This window comes from Pteropus medius, unplaced genomic scaffold (genome assembly GCF_902729225.1).
Source record: "Pteropus medius unplaced genomic scaffold, Ma_sr-lr_union100, whole genome shotgun sequence".
Classification (NCBI taxonomy): domain Eukaryota; kingdom Metazoa; phylum Chordata; class Mammalia; order Chiroptera; family Pteropodidae; genus Pteropus; species Pteropus medius.
In genome coordinates, this window is record NW_024356397.1 from 1706502 (window position 1) to 1721103 (window position 14602).

Here is a 14602-nt window from a genome sequence, read left to right on the forward strand (position 1 = left end):
ATTGCTGAGGGTCAGGATAAGGAAAAAAATGAATTGATTTAGATTTTATTTAAAGAGAAATATTAAGTTCATAATAGTTCTTATAGAATGACGATATGGCGTGATGGTGAAGGTTGAATGAGAATGACTAATGTTTGAGATCTATGGAATATTCTGGGTTAGAATTTGGCATATATTTCTCAGCTGTAAAGGCTGAACTGAAGGAAGGTTCCATGGTTCCTGGATCATGGGAGGTCTTTGGGCTGTCCGTAGTCAGGGAGGGGAGGCTGAGTAAAGACAGGTAGCGTGCGCGCACACCCACACGCGCGCGCGCACACACACACACACACACACAAACACTAATAAGACCATGTTTCTTAAATGTGTGCAGCTCTCAGTCTTGGGTGGATAGGTGAGAAATGATTAATGCTTTGGAGAACAGAATGAAGAGTCACAAGGATCTCTAGAGTTTGAAAGATGGAAGAAAATCAACAAAATGAAATTAAGTGGGGGTCCGTTCATTTAAGAAATATTTATTGAGCACCTATTGTATGTGTGCCAGACACGGCTCTAAGTGCAGAGGGTATAGAAGTGAGGAAAGAGACAAAATACTGCCCTCATGGAGCTCATGTTCTGGTTTAGGGAGACTGACAGATAAAATGAGTAAATAGAACTCATGGTGTGTTAGGCAGTGATAAGTCCTAAATGGAAAGAAAGCAAGCAGGAAGAAAATAAGAAGTGTCAGAGGAGGGATGGCCTCAGTGTTGCAATTCTCATTGAGGGTAGCCAGGGAAGGTGACTTTTAGCTGTGTGGGTAACCAGAGAGGAGCATTGCTGGAAGAGGGAGCAGCAAGTGCAAAGGCAGGAGAATTCCTGGCGTGTTTGATAATAAATTAGGGGGTAAACTAGGTTAGGTTTCTTTCATGCCCTGTACTTTTCTTTCTTAATCATAGTTGCAATTAACTACTTTTCTAATTACCTTTTAAGCTTTCTCGGTGCAAGGCTGGACCTCGATCCCTGCAAAATTTCCCTCAGCACAGGCCCTGGCACATAGTAGGTGCTCAACCATATCTTGTTGAGTAAATAAATAGCGTGATAAATGGCTTTTGGTCAAAAAATTTACTGCACAAGCAGAACAGCCTCGAGAGCAATTAGAGAGAAGAAGGCTAGAGAGTTGTAGCTGTGGCCGGGGCAGGGTGGGGATCTTAGGGGTGTGCACTGAGGGAAGGGGCCGCCAGGAAGCTATGAGGAGCTGAGTGGGCCAGAGTTTTCCCAAAGGCAGGATAAGGTGGGTAGAGGCTGCAGAGCATGAGGTGTGGGTAAGAATAGTTGACTTGGAGCAGGAATATGACCCAATAGATATAACCCTTTAGAGCCTTCGCATTACCGACTTTAATGTTACACCCAGGGTTCAAGCCATTTGCACCTGCATGAACTGGGATCCCTTTGTGTACCTTGTTGTGCAGGAACAAACGACTCGGCTTGTGAGGGGCCGAGGAGTAAAATCTCTAAACCATTTTGTCGTTCTCTCCGTCACTGTACCATCTTTTTTCCAACAGGGGAAAACAGATTACAGGAGCATTTGAGATCCTGGGGATTCAAGAAGTTTCCTGTCATGGATAAGAATTCATTTCTTAAAACAAGTGCTTATTACTACCCAGTGTATGCCAGACCCTGAGCTGGATCGAGTGGTGGATAAGAGAGACATGGTGGGGTTCTGGTCAAGGATTTAGTGGGCTGTTTCTTGGAGCAGTGGTCTAAGCTGGTTGGGGGTCCTGGCTCCAGTCTGGTCTGCTGTGTGAATGGCCTTGAGCAAGTCACTCAGGCCATAGAGCGATGCGTCAGAGGCTTAGAGGTCATCTGGTGCAATCTCTTATTACTCAAGGGAGTATAGTCTCTGTACCCCACCCTACACCCTATGAGGCCTCAGAATCTTTAAGTATAAAATGAGGGCATTGAACCTTGAAGCTCGCTGGGGTTCTGTAATATTCTATAACATTACAAATATGGGGAAGTTCCAGGAGGGTAGATTTGGCTTCGTCCCAAGTGTGACCTCTGTCCTCCATCTTTTAATACCGGGGTGGCGGGCGGGGTAATAGAGCCCAGTCCACGGAGATCTTTCTCAGGCATATTTGTGGGACTCATAAGGAAGGCACTTGGCCCTCCTTGTCTCTGCAAAGTGGTCCCCAGGAGGTAGGGCTTGGAGGTGGGTCTTTAGTAGGATTCAGGCCATTTCTAAGATTTTCTAGACTGCCTCTCTCTCCTCGCTGCACCTGGATCCCCTGCTTGGGTCTTTTCTCTCCTCTTTTCTTCTTCACTTGGCCCCTTAGTCCCTTGAGCTCCTTTGTTCTCCCCACCGAAGGTCTGTCCTCTTCTGCCCCTCGAGGTCATCTGTCATTCGATTTCATTTAGGGCAAGGAGAAAGGGGCTTCTAATTCTCTGCAGGGCAGGGACTCTCCTTTGACTAGCAGGGGGCGTGGTGGAGTATCTAGGGGATGGTTTTCGCATTGCTAGGACTGACTTCCTCATAGCATATGTCTTGAGTGTTCATTATTCTGAGTCTCTGTTTGTCTTTCTTTTGAGATGCATTATCAAAGGTCCCAGTATCCTAGGCGCTAGGGTGGGGGAAGGGAGAAATAGCTTGCCTGCCATGTAAAGAGGAAATTTCAGAAATTTCTGAAAATCAGAGCTGCCCATTGCTTCAGTGGGGGTGGCTTGATGTTTCCTTCCAGGAATCTTGCAGCAGGTGGAAGGCTCACTCAATACCAGGTGCACTCTGGGGCTCTTCCACTTAACAGACTCTCAGGGCAAAGACAGAATCTATCCTGTGGGAAATCCTAATGCTTCTGTTTCTGTTCCCCGTGCCCCAAAGGAGTATGTTTCTAAGTGTACATTTTGTTTCAGAGCCTAGGTGCCTCTGATTTGTAACCTGACAATGCAGTGCTTGATTTGATGGATGGACTTGGCACTGGGCGTTTGTAGAAGGGACAAAGGCTGGGCTCAGAAATGCTCCAGTGGCCACAATACTGGATGGAGATGCCTGGTTTGAATGGGGTGGTACCTTGTGGATGATTGCTGGGTTGGGCAGGAGGAGGGACTTGGACACTGTGTTTTTCTGTTTCATTTCCAAATCCTAGAGTGTCTTTTAGCCAACAATGACAGTAACACCTTTATTAACCTCCTAGTTTCTCTTAGTGCTGTAAAGTGCCTTTCCTCTCCAACTCTTGTAGGTAGATTCTTCCTTGAGAAGTTTCTCTCTCTGTCGGCATCTCCAGGGCATTTAGATGCTCCATCTGAACTACCTCTATCTTCTTTCCCCTTGAATGTCCCTCCTTTCTTCTCCATTGCCTTCTCCAGGAAGACTTCCTTAAATGATCCTCAGTGATGTTGCTCAGAGCCATTGCTCCCCATCCCCAGCACGGAAGTTCAGGCTTCTGGCTGCTTCCTTGTCGTGGGGACATGCCCAGCTCTCCCACAGCCTGGGAGTCTGAGGGCAGGGTCTGAGTCTCCTACTTCTCTGGGCTCTGCACGTGCCAGGCACCTATTCTCCAGGTGTGTCAGAGTAGGTCAGCTGGACTCAGTGACAGACACAGTCAGGCCAAGAGCATCTTGCTCTCCAAGGCCCAGCCCAGGCACAGGAGGGGATAAAAGTCTCGTGCCAGAGCCTCAGGGCAGGAACTCATACACCTTGACTCTTCTCTGTCTGCAGCTGTGTGATTGTGGGTCTCTGCCATGTCTCTCTCCCCATGCCGGGCCCGGAGGGGTTTCAGTGCTCGCTCAGCCTGTTCTGCTCGCTCCAGGGGCCGAGGCAGGGGCGGCTTCAGCAGCAGGAACCTCAATTCCTCCCGGGGGTGCCGAGGAGGCTCTCTTGAAAGAGCTTGGGGGTCAAGGGGAAGGCTAGGGGTGTGGTTTGGGGAGGACAGTGGTGGGCCTGGGCTTTCCCTGTGCCCTCCAGGGGGCATCCAGGAAGTGACCATCAACCAAGATCTGCTGACCCCACTGAAGATTGAGATTGACCCCCAGTTCCAGGTGGTGAGGACTCAGGAGACCCAAGAAATCAGAACTCTCAACAACCAGTTTGCTTCCTTCATTGACAAGGTGAGGGTCAACTCAGCTAGGCCCCTGTCTCAGTGCCTCCCTTGAAGAAACTGTTCTCAGTGGCCTTGAGAATGAGAAAGTCTGGCCTATCACTTTTCTAATTACTTCTGCAGCAAGGAAGTCTCTCTGGTTATGCTGAGGCCCTGCTGTTCCATAGTTGGGGCTCAGTGGCAGAAAATAGCCAGCCAGCAGTGAGAAGGCCTTTTCTCATTAGTCCTTCAGACTGTTTTGATGTGCTCAGAGTCTTGTAGAAGGGCATGAGTCAGTCCCTGCCCAGGCTGGGTTGGGAGGCAGGGGAAAGGTGGGCTGACTGGAGGGTCCCTGAGGCTTCACTTTTTAGAGGCTATGCCCAAGGAGTTCCACAGAGGCCTCAGGAACCCTCTGCTTCTGCTGCAGGTGCGGTTCCTAGAACAGCAGAACAAGGTCCTGGAGACCAAGTGGCACTTGCTACAGCAGCTGGGGGTGAGTGACAGCTCCCAGGGCCTGGAGTCTTTCTTTGAGGCTTACCTGGCCCAGCTCAGGAAGCAACTGGAGGAGCTCCAGAGACAACGAGGGGCTCTGGACGCTGAGCTGAAGTCCTGCCAGAACCAGGAGGAGGAGTACAAGGCCAAGTAGGCAGATCACAGTTCCCCATGGGGCCTGGGTAGGGTCTGGGAGGGCTGGATCGGGGCTGTCAGCTGAGGGTCTCCCACACACATGTGACTGGGCTCCCCTCTAGCCCCTCTGCATCCCATTCCCTCTGACTCTCAGGGTGCCCCATCTGCTGCAGGTAAGGAGGCTCTGCTGACCGTGATACCCAGGTTTGGAGAGCCTCGGTTCCAACAGCCCCAGCTCCCAGGCCCATGTTTCTTGTCAGGCCTTGGAGGGGCTTATTTAAACAATGTCTCAGTGGGTTTTTCTTGAGAAATTCCTGTTGAACAGGATGTGGACTAAAGTGACTCAGATGTTCTCTGGTTTTAGGAGTAGAAGGGAATCCGTTTCGTGGGACCATCCCCAGGCTCTTGGCATGATTCATAGCCAGGCTGTGGTTCTGGGCTCTCCACCTAGGCTCACCTGGAGGTGTGGAGAGAGCTCTGGACTACAGGAGGCTTGGGTTCAGTGACTGTGAGCAAGGGATAGCTGTGTGGCCTTGGGCAAGGCATTTTACCTAGCCCAGCCTCAGTTTCCATATCTGAAAACTGGGAAGATGTCACCTGACCTTCTTACCTCCCAGAGCAGTTGGGAAGATGGGATAGAAGGTGAAGCGGGCCCTGGAAGAAGCCCAGGACTGGGGCCAGGAGACCTGGGTTTTAGGTCCATGTGACTAGTGAATCATCTATGACTTGGGCAAGTTGTATAATCTCTCTGATAAAATCCAAACAGCCTGCTTCAAATGATGATTGCAATAAGTGGGAAAAGGTGTTTGAATGTGCCTTATATAAACGTGAAGTAAGGTGGCCTTATGTCATTAAGGGGACATGGGCTGAAAGAGTAGAGATGGACATAGCTAGGATGTGACAAAACTTCCTGATAGGAAAGGTAGAGACACAGGCTGGTTGTTTGTCTTGCTTTGGAGCATCTAAAGGCAAGAATGGCCTTCCAGGGAGGTTGTGCTTGGGGGAGCAACATGGGCTCTGATCTAGGTACCTCAGGCAGCATCCCTCTGTACTTACTTGGCAGGTATGAACAGGAAAGCCACAAGCGCGCTACGGTCGAGAACGACTTTGTGGTCCTCAAAAAGGTGAGGGTTGAGTTAGTTGCTCCACTTGGATCCTGAGCACCCATGGTGCGTAGAGCCCAGTCTTGGGCTGGGAGGGCAAGGGGCAGGAGATCTTAGTGCAGAATACACTCTCATGCTGCCTGCAGGGGTCCCCCAGGGAAATGAGACTTCTTCCTAGACACAAGGACCCCAGGACAAGATTTGAGGACCATGTGATGAGTTTTGGGTGTCACAGCTGGAGAGGGTGAAGAGGGAGTAAAAGAAGCAGAACTGGTTGGGATTAATCAGGAAAGGCTACCTGAAGGTGGTGTGGGTCAGTGTCAGGCAAAAGAGAGAGCAAGGCAGGGTGGGGCTGGAGGAGGAAGGAGCGGGTCTCCAGAGATGGCCGAGTGTGGGTGTTGGGCATTATGTGAACAGAACTCTTGAGCAGAGTAGGGTCCACAGAGAGGAAGTTGGGAATACACGGTTTCTATTTCTTTGTCCCCAGGATGTCGATGAGGTTTTTCTGAGCAAGATGGAGTTGGAAGGCAAGCTGGAGGCTCTCAGAGAGTACATCTGCTTCTTGAGGCGTCTGTATGAAGAAGTGAGGATCTGCCAAGGGCAGAAGTGGTGGTCTCCAAGGGCAGGTGGGAGTGAGGGGAGGTGACAGGGGAGGCAGGCTCCCTCTTGTTACAGTAGGAGGGGCCAGGAGGCGAAGCTTGGTTAGGGTGACTTAGATCACAGTCATTTAGTCAGTTGACAAACAATTACTGAGAATGTACCATGTAGATTGCCAGGTATTGGGGATACACCAGTGAATAACCTGACAAAAGTCACGAAGCTTGCTTTTTATTGAGAGATGAACAATAAATGATAGACCTAATAAATAAGTAATTTATATGGTATGTTAGAAGGTGATACATGCTATGGAAAAAAGGAAAATTAAAACAGGGAACGGATTGGGAATGTGGGGGGTAGGGCAGGTGGCAATTTCAAATAGGGTGGTCGGGGTGGCCTTATTTAGAAGATAAAATTTGAGGAAAGCTTTGAAGGCGGTGAGGAAGTGAGCCATGCAGGCGGGAATTGGAGATTCTAGGATGAGGGAGCGGCCCATAGCCAGAGAGTGTGCTGGTGTCTGAAGAAATACAAGGAGGCTGAGTGGCTTGGGCAGCAGAGGTGAGAGGGAGGGGAGGGTGATAAGAGGTTGGAGGAGTGATGGGGACCAGGTGACTCCTGGTCTTGCGGAACATTTTCTTCTAATGTCCAAGCTGCAAGAGCCATTGGAGACTACCTCCTATAGCCGTCATTTCAGATGAGGAGACAGCTGTGCAGAAGGCAGGGCATGCTCGATGCCACCCGGTGTGACTGAGGGCTGCCCCCTGACAGAGTGTGGGCGGGATGTCAGTCATCCTGCCCACCTGTACGGGGCTCCAGAGGGAAAGGCGATTGGGGGTGGGTGGACACTGAGTCAGTCTTCCCTGCAGGAGCTGGGCCAGCTCCATACCCAGGCCAGTGACATGTCTGTGGTGCTGTCCATGGACAACAACTGCTGCCTGGACTTCAGTGACATCATCGCCGAGGTCCGTGCCCTGTACAAGGAGATCGCGCAGACCAGCAAGGCCGAGGCTGAGACGCTGTACCAGACCAAGGTGCTGGGTCCGGAGGGCAGCTCCATGCTGGCAAAGGCTGGGTCTCTATGCTCATATCCCAGGGCGATCGTCCACCTCGGTCCCATTGAGCAGTTTTGATAACCTCCCTGAAGCTCTAGGGATGGGTGGGCACGACCATTTCCCTCCTCCAGGAGGGAGGCAACCCGGGGAAACTGTGGGAAACAAGCCTGGACTTCTGCAAGCACATCCCACCATGTCCTGGTGTCGTGTTTAACCCACATTCCAAATGAGGATGTGAGGAGGAAAAGAATGGGGACGTGGGATTTCTCACGGTCTTGATGTCAAAGGTGAGGGTCCTTTCAACTGACGGTGCTACCTCTGTCCCCCCTCAGTACCAGGAACTTCAGGCATCTGCCCAGCTTCACGGGGACTGCATGAAGGAAACCAAAGTCCAGATTTCTCAGCTGCAGCAGGCGATTCAGAAGTTGCAGAGTCAGATCGAGAACCTCAAGAAGCAGGTGGGGGTCCCAGAGCTTCTCAAGCCCTACCTCTTATGGCTTTTGTGCCAGAGTCACCGCTGGGTTTGTGTGAAACCTTGATAGCTGGCTGGAGCTTTTGACAATACGAGATGGAGAGAACTTCAAGCCCCATTTAAATCAAGGTGCATGGGCTCTGCATTGAACAGCTCCAGGGGGTGCTGCTCATACTGCATTCTATGTCTGGGTGTACATCTTGCTCTAAGCTCCTTGGGGAGAGGGTTAATTTGTCTCTTTTCTTATCTCTTCTTTTGACTCTTACTCTTCAAGCTCAGCAAGGACTCTAAGGCCATGCACTGAGTTTCCTGGTCCCCTGTTGAGGAGGGTGAGAGCCAGGACCTCAGCGAGCAGATGACGTGGGCAGTAGAGTGGGGTGAGCTGAGCCTCCTTAGGAGGTGGCGCTGTTGGTGCTGGGCACGGGAAGGAGCAGGAGAGGTGGAGGGAGAGGAGAGCAAGGGCAGGGAGGTGGTTTCCTGCTCCTCCTGGAGACCTCATTTCTAGATGTGAAGGGTTTCAAATTCTTAGGTTTTCAACCGTCTTTAAGCTGACTTTCCTCAAATCTGAAGAATCGGCATTGAGAGCTGAGACCACAGAGTCAGGTGGTTTCCTCAGGCACTTCAGCTTGACTCCCAGTGGCATGTGGCCCATCCACTCCCAGCGGGGCCCTCCTGGGAGAGTCCTTGGAGCACAGTGCATTCAAAGGCCAGACTCAGTCTCCAGGCGTCCTTATCTGCTCTTCTCTGGATTGTGATGCAGAACCAGAAATCCTATTATTCAATTTGCTGCCACAGTGTTTTCCCATAAATTTGGACCCTTTACTTTGGAATTCCTGGGGTGTCTGTTAAGACGCAGATTCCAGGGCCTCCTGCCAGACCGAGGGAATCAAGGTTTCCAAGACTGCTTTCTACACTAAGTATACTCAGGTGACGTGAACACATGAAGTCTCAGCCCAGCCGCCAGCACTTAAGAGTGGGTACCACATCCCCAGACCTGGAACCACAGCTCCCCCCATAAACGCTTCCTGTGAGAACTCCTCTTGGGGGATACAGCCCCTGTTACTCCCCCTCTTTATGTTCGAGCCTGATGAACAGAGCTCACCTGCTCCAGGCCCTGGGAGGAGCCCTGCAGGCTACAGTTAGGGCAGTGGGCTGGACATCAGCTGTCCTGGGTTAGGGTCTGCCCCTTACCACATTTCTGAGCCTCAGTGTCTTCATTTGTGGAATGGAGATGACATTCTCCAACTGCAGGGTGCTTGTATGGGAATAGAATAATGAGAGCCTTTAGGGAATGCCTTCTTTCCTGAACCAAACGTGAGGGTCAGTCAGCTGGATGGCCGATTAGACTGCGGTCTTGTTCTACTACTAGTTTTCTGTGGCAGTGGAGAGGTTAGTACAGAGAGTGTATTTTTCAAACCAGAAATGGAGACACATGGTCTGATAAACTCTGAAAATAAGATCAAATATTTGAAATGGGGCTGTTCTAAAAACAATCAAGGACCATGGTGGTTCTAAAGATGAGACTTGTAGATAATAACCTGAACAGGACAGGAAGAGCTTTAAGTACTCTGGGAGAGATTCAGGTTAAGTGCTGAGGGTTGGGGGTGGGAAGAAATAGAGATCACCTGAGGTGGCAAAACGTTGGATTAGTTTCCTATGGCTGCTGTAACAACGTACCACAGACTTGGTGGCTTGAAACAACAGATGTTTATTCTCTCAATTTTGGAGGCTGGAAGCATGGAATCAGGTGTCAGCAGAGCCACACTCCTTCTGAAGGAGCTAGCGGGCAATCCTTCCTTACCTCTTCCTAGCCTCTTGTTGCTCACTGTATCGCCCCAATCTCTGCCTCTGTCTCTGTGTATGTTGTATCTCTGTGTCTGTCTCTGTGTCCTCTCATCTTTCTCTAGGGTCACCGGTCATTGGATTTAGGACTCACCCTGAATATAATACAATAGCATCTTGAGATCTTTCATTACATCTGCAAAAACCTTATTTCCAAATAAGAGCACATTCGATGTTCTAGGTAGATATGACATTTTTGGGGGCGCTATTCAACCCATTATAAGAGGTAAGGAAGAGAAGAGGCAATAATTTCCTTTAGAATGGGAGCAGCTGGGAGGTGGCCAAGGATAATTTTGAGATTATGAAATTATAGTTCACCCAGTCTTCAAGTTATGTCCACAGTAGGTGCTTTGGAAGGTCATGTTGTGCTTACAGCCATTTCCTCCCTCATTTCCACACCCCTCCCAGAATGCCAGTCTGGAGGGCGCCATCACCGATGCTGAGCAGCGTGGGGAGTTGGCCCTCAAGGATGCTCAGACCAAGCTGGCTGAGCTGGAGGCTGCTCTGAGAACTGCCAAACAGAACATGGCCCGGCTGCTGCGTGAGTACCAGGAGCTGATGAGCACAAAGCTGGCCCTGGACGTGGAGATCGCCACCTACCGCAGGCTGCTGGAGGGCGAGGAGTGCAGGTGGGGCCTGTCGGAGGGACCTGGGAATATGTGCTTGAGGTAGGGTGGGTGGAGGATGGAATGCCCACACAGAGCTTTCTTTGCTAAGGGGGATTCTGAGAGACTTCCTGACACTTTAAGCCACTGAAGGCAACCCATTCTGCTGGGAGGGGTTTTAAATTGAGGACCGTGGATTTTAACTGCCGATGGCATGCGAGCTGCTCAAAGTGGCTTAAAAGTACTGGGGATACATTCTTTACAGCCCTTCTTAGCAGTTGCTCCTCTTGTCCTTTCTCCTCCAGGATGTCTGGGGAATGTACCACCCAGGTCACTGTCTGTGAGTATCAGGGGACTTCGGGAGAGGGGTCCCCATGGGGAGATGAGGCCCTGCTGTGACCTTGGTGCATTTCTTGGCAGCCATCGGGGGAGACAGTGCCGTCTTGTCTGGAGGAGCTGGTGAGAGCCTGGTGGGCACATGTGGACTTGGAGGCAGGAAAGGCAGTTTTGGGCCCAGCTGCTCCAGCGTCGTGACCGGAGGCTCCAACATCATCCTGGGCTCTGGGCAAGGCTCCGTTATGGGATCTTGCTCTATGCCCAGCTCTGGCTCCAGCTCCAGCTGCCACACCATCCTGATGAAGACAGTTGAGTCAAGTCTCAAGACATCCATCACATACTGAGTGCCGTGGCAGCAACTTGTTCTCCTACCTTCCCGAGTGTTCTCAGCCCTGCCCCCATCCTCATCACTCCCATCCCTGCTTGGCTAGCTATGTGTTCACTGCCTACCACCTGAGACAGCCCACGGGGGATACTGCAAAAGTCAATAAAGTCATGCCTGCCTGCTATTCTGAGTGCTCATCTACTCTGGTCTTGCTCTGAATACTGATTTGTCTAATTTATCTGATGCCCACCCCAGGCCAAGGTGTTCAGTGCCCCATCCTCCAGCCAGCCACCCTCATCCTCTTCTCTCACCAAGGCCTTCAGGCTGAGCTGGGAAAGCTCTGGGTGGGGCTTGGCCAAACTGTATCCCTATCTCAAGTATTTTCTTCTGGGGATTGGGGAAGGTCTGAGGACCACTGACCAGAGCCTAGAAGCTAGAACCAAAGGTCACCTGCTCCTGGGCCTCTATTTCTCTAATTCTTACAGCCTTTGAAGCAGCTCCCAATTCTTCCTGGAGATAAGTCTTTCTTCCTCTCTTCCCGCCCACACTCCCTCCCTCTCACAAATGGTATTGAGTGCAAACCACGTTTGAGGCACTTTTCTAGGACTGGGGCTACTTTGGTAAGCAAGACAAAACCCGTGCTTGCCCTCCTAATGGGTTCAATCTCTCCCACTCCTTCGGTTTCTGGTGTCTCCAGCATAACCTGCCCCACCCCCTGTCCCCCACTCATGAGGACCGATCTGCCTTTTCAGAGCCCTTGGCCTCTGAGGCCAGCGGCCAGTCTCCTGTGGTTAATTCAGACACCCTGGATTGAGAGATGGGGATTTGTGGTGAGGCCCTTCTGTGCCCTATTCCTTCTTCTAGTCCTTTCCTCATGATGCCCCAGCTCCGGCTCCATTCAGGATGGCAAACCTCAGTCTTGTCACCTCTCTCATTTCTGTCCCATCTCTCATTTCTGAGCTTTGACTCGGCCCTTCTCCTGAACAGAGATGCCCTAGGAAAGTTAATAATGCAGCACTGATGCTGAACAATAGCCTTAAATATGTGACCCTAGGGCATTTTGAGGAGAGGCTGAAGGGCAGGGACAAAGGTTCTCTGTGGCAACATGCAGCATCTCTGCCACTCCTTCCAGCGAGTCAGCTCAGCCCCCAGGTTTACACATCTCACCCAGCAAAATAAAAGCTGTGCCACTGCCCAGCCCACTCTCCACAGAAGGCGATCTGTAGAATATCTGTGGTTGTTTGGGTTATATCCTATCTTACCCTAGTCAGCTTATCAGAGGCTTCCTTCCAGCCCCCCAGTATGCTCCCTGGGGTGCTCTCCATCTCCTCCATCTCCACTGATATTTTAGCATCTCTCATAGCTTGTTCCCTGGTTAATTCCCCAGAATAGGCTCTATTCCTGACCCAGAACAGCTCTCTTCGTCCCTGTTCCTCCTTCTTCCCATGCGCCAGATTTTCTTCCTCCTGGAAACCTTCTCTAATTGCCCATGTCTGAATCCACCAGACTCTTCTTGTCCCAGGCACAGCCTTGCTGCTCCCGTTGCTGTCCGGGGCTCTGTTTCTGTCTGTTCTGTTCTGGAACCTAGCTTCTCTATTAGCCCGGGACCTCTGGGTGGTGTCTTCTCCTGCACCCGGGATAAGGATCAGCAGCTCAGCTTGTGCTGGGGGCTCGGATGGGAACTTGGGACTAGAACTAGGCTCCGTCCCCCTTACCCTTGGCTCTATCCCATTCGTGGGCCTGTCTGAACATATGACCGGAAGCTTCTTCTCCTTCCCTCTTCGGTAGGAAGCCAGGAGAGTGGGCATCAGGTTCTAGGAGGGGAGGGAGGGTCACGTCCCCCACCCCTACCACAGCAGCTGCGTTGGCTCCTGCACTGCCCCTTCTGTCTTCTCCCTCCCCACCTAGGCCTGCTCCAGACTCCATGGCTTGGGCTGCAGAAGGTCACACCATTCCTCTCTGCGTTAAGGGGAGGTCATCCCTTTTCTAAGGATCTTGGGTCTCTCCATCAAAAGTACCCAAGAAAGAGGCTTTTCAGCGCTCTGTGAGGGAGGCATGAGTGGATGAGCATAAGGCTCTGGAGCTAGAATTCTTGGGCTCGAATCCCAGCTCTGCCATTTACTAGTGGTGTGACTTTGACTAAGTTACTTAACATTTCTATGCTTCAGTTTTCTCATCTGTGAAAAGACATTAATAATAATACCCATCTCGCAGGGCCATGTGGGCATGGTCCCATTCGAGATCCCAGAAGGAAGCAAATTTACCCATGACGGTTCAATTCAACGGACTTTAACGAAAGGATTACTTACAGAGGTGTGGGCATGGCAAAGGAAAGAAACGCAGGATGCAGAGACTCGAGGCTGGCAGCACTGGGAAGCCATTGCCACCTTAGAGCTGGGTGGCAATCATCTGGTTTGTCCAGGCCGAGGGGTTTTCCGGAAGGTAAAACTTTCATTGCTAAACCGGGACAGTCCTGGGAAAATCAGGACAAGGTGGTCACACTACGTAGAGCTGGACAGACAGGAGAAGTGGAGTGACTAGATGTTAGAGTTGCAAGAAGTGTGGAGGGAGACCACCTAGAAAGAGGATACAGCCAGCACTGAAGCAGGGAGGGAGCGGGAAGAAATACCTACTCTCTCTTCCTCCCTCCCAGATCTCCTGCTAGGGTCTCCCCTTAGCAAACCCACCTGGAAACCAGAAAACAAGGGAGCAGCCTACCAGTGTCAAGGGGGTTGGCAAATGGAGATGGAGTGAAAAGGAGGCAAATATCCAATGTGGAAACTAAAGGTGTTATTGCATAGAAAATACACAGGCTCCTGTCTGCCCTATAGTAAGTTCTCAATAAATGCTGAGTATAATAATCGTGACTATTAGATTAGAAGGTTATATTGCTGTATAACCTCCTCGAGGGCAGCAACTGTGTTTTCTTTACTCTTGTATCTTTTCTATTGCTCAGTACCCATCTTGGCCCATGTCGAGTGCTCAGGTGTCTTGCCTCATCCCTCATTCCATCACCTCTTGTCCTGCTGCAAAGAAGGACCCTGGGCAGGTGACCGTCTCCAGAGATGGAGGCCCTTGAACCGAGGAGCAGCAGCAGGAGGAAACTGCTCCTCCTTGGGTTGCAGAAAGAAGGTCTGAGTTTGAGTGTCCTGTATGAAAGTCAAGTGGAGAGTCAGGGCGGAAGGAGGTACAGTGGCTCCCAAACTCTCTCTGGGCTGGGACTGGTGAGACTTCCTGCCTGGGTAAGAGGGAGGATGTCTCCAGGAGGTAACCGTGGGAGTAGGCCCTGGGTTGCCTGCTTGTCTGTCACCAGCTTCCAACACAAAGTCTGGCACAGAGTGCCAGGTAAATATGTATAGATGTCAGTCTCTGCGGAGGGGTGGAATGTGTGTTTGCAGCCCACTCTACTCTCACCACCCTGTCTGCTCCTGATTCAGAGGGCTGACATCACTCTTTTCCCCAGGGAGGGGGGCCCCACTCACAACTGTCTCTCCCTCCCACGTCCCCATCGAGGAGAGATAAGGGAGGCTGAGAAAGTGATCACAGCCTCTGGGGCGGGAGACAAAGGTTAGTGGGAAGTGACTGCTCTGTCCTGCA

The 14602-nt window shown here is 51.1% G+C and overlaps 1 protein-coding gene across 1 annotated transcript; it reads left to right on the forward strand.

The window, feature by feature from the left end:
• Positions 1-1545: 1545 nt before the first annotated feature.
• Positions 1546-11181, forward strand: KRT78 (keratin 78). The gene is made up of 9 exons (XM_039862181.1): positions 1546-4077; positions 4474-4688; positions 5737-5797; positions 6264-6359; positions 7240-7404; positions 7758-7883; positions 10148-10368; positions 10650-10684; positions 10765-11181. The coding sequence occupies exons 1-9, from the start codon at positions 3712-3714 to the stop codon at positions 11022-11024; spliced, it is 1545 nt and encodes a 514-aa protein (XP_039718115.1). The 5' UTR covers positions 1546-3711; the 3' UTR covers positions 11025-11181.
• The last annotated feature ends 3421 nt before the right edge of the window (positions 11182-14602 follow it).

Excerpts from the sequence above, each read along its gene's own strand:
- KRT78 (XM_039862181.1), top strand. The coding sequence starts at position 3,712 with ATGTCTCTCTCCCCATGCCGGGCCCGGAGGGGTTTCAGTGCTCGCTCA. Across the intron at positions 6,360-7,239 it reads TGAGGCGTCTGTATGAAGAA|GAGCTGGGCCAGCTCCATAC; the intron begins GTGAGGATCTGC and ends TCTTCCCTGCAG. Across the intron at positions 10,369-10,649 it reads CTGGAGGGCGAGGAGTGCAG|GATGTCTGGGGAATGTACCA; the intron begins GTGGGGCCTGTC and ends TTTCTCCTCCAG.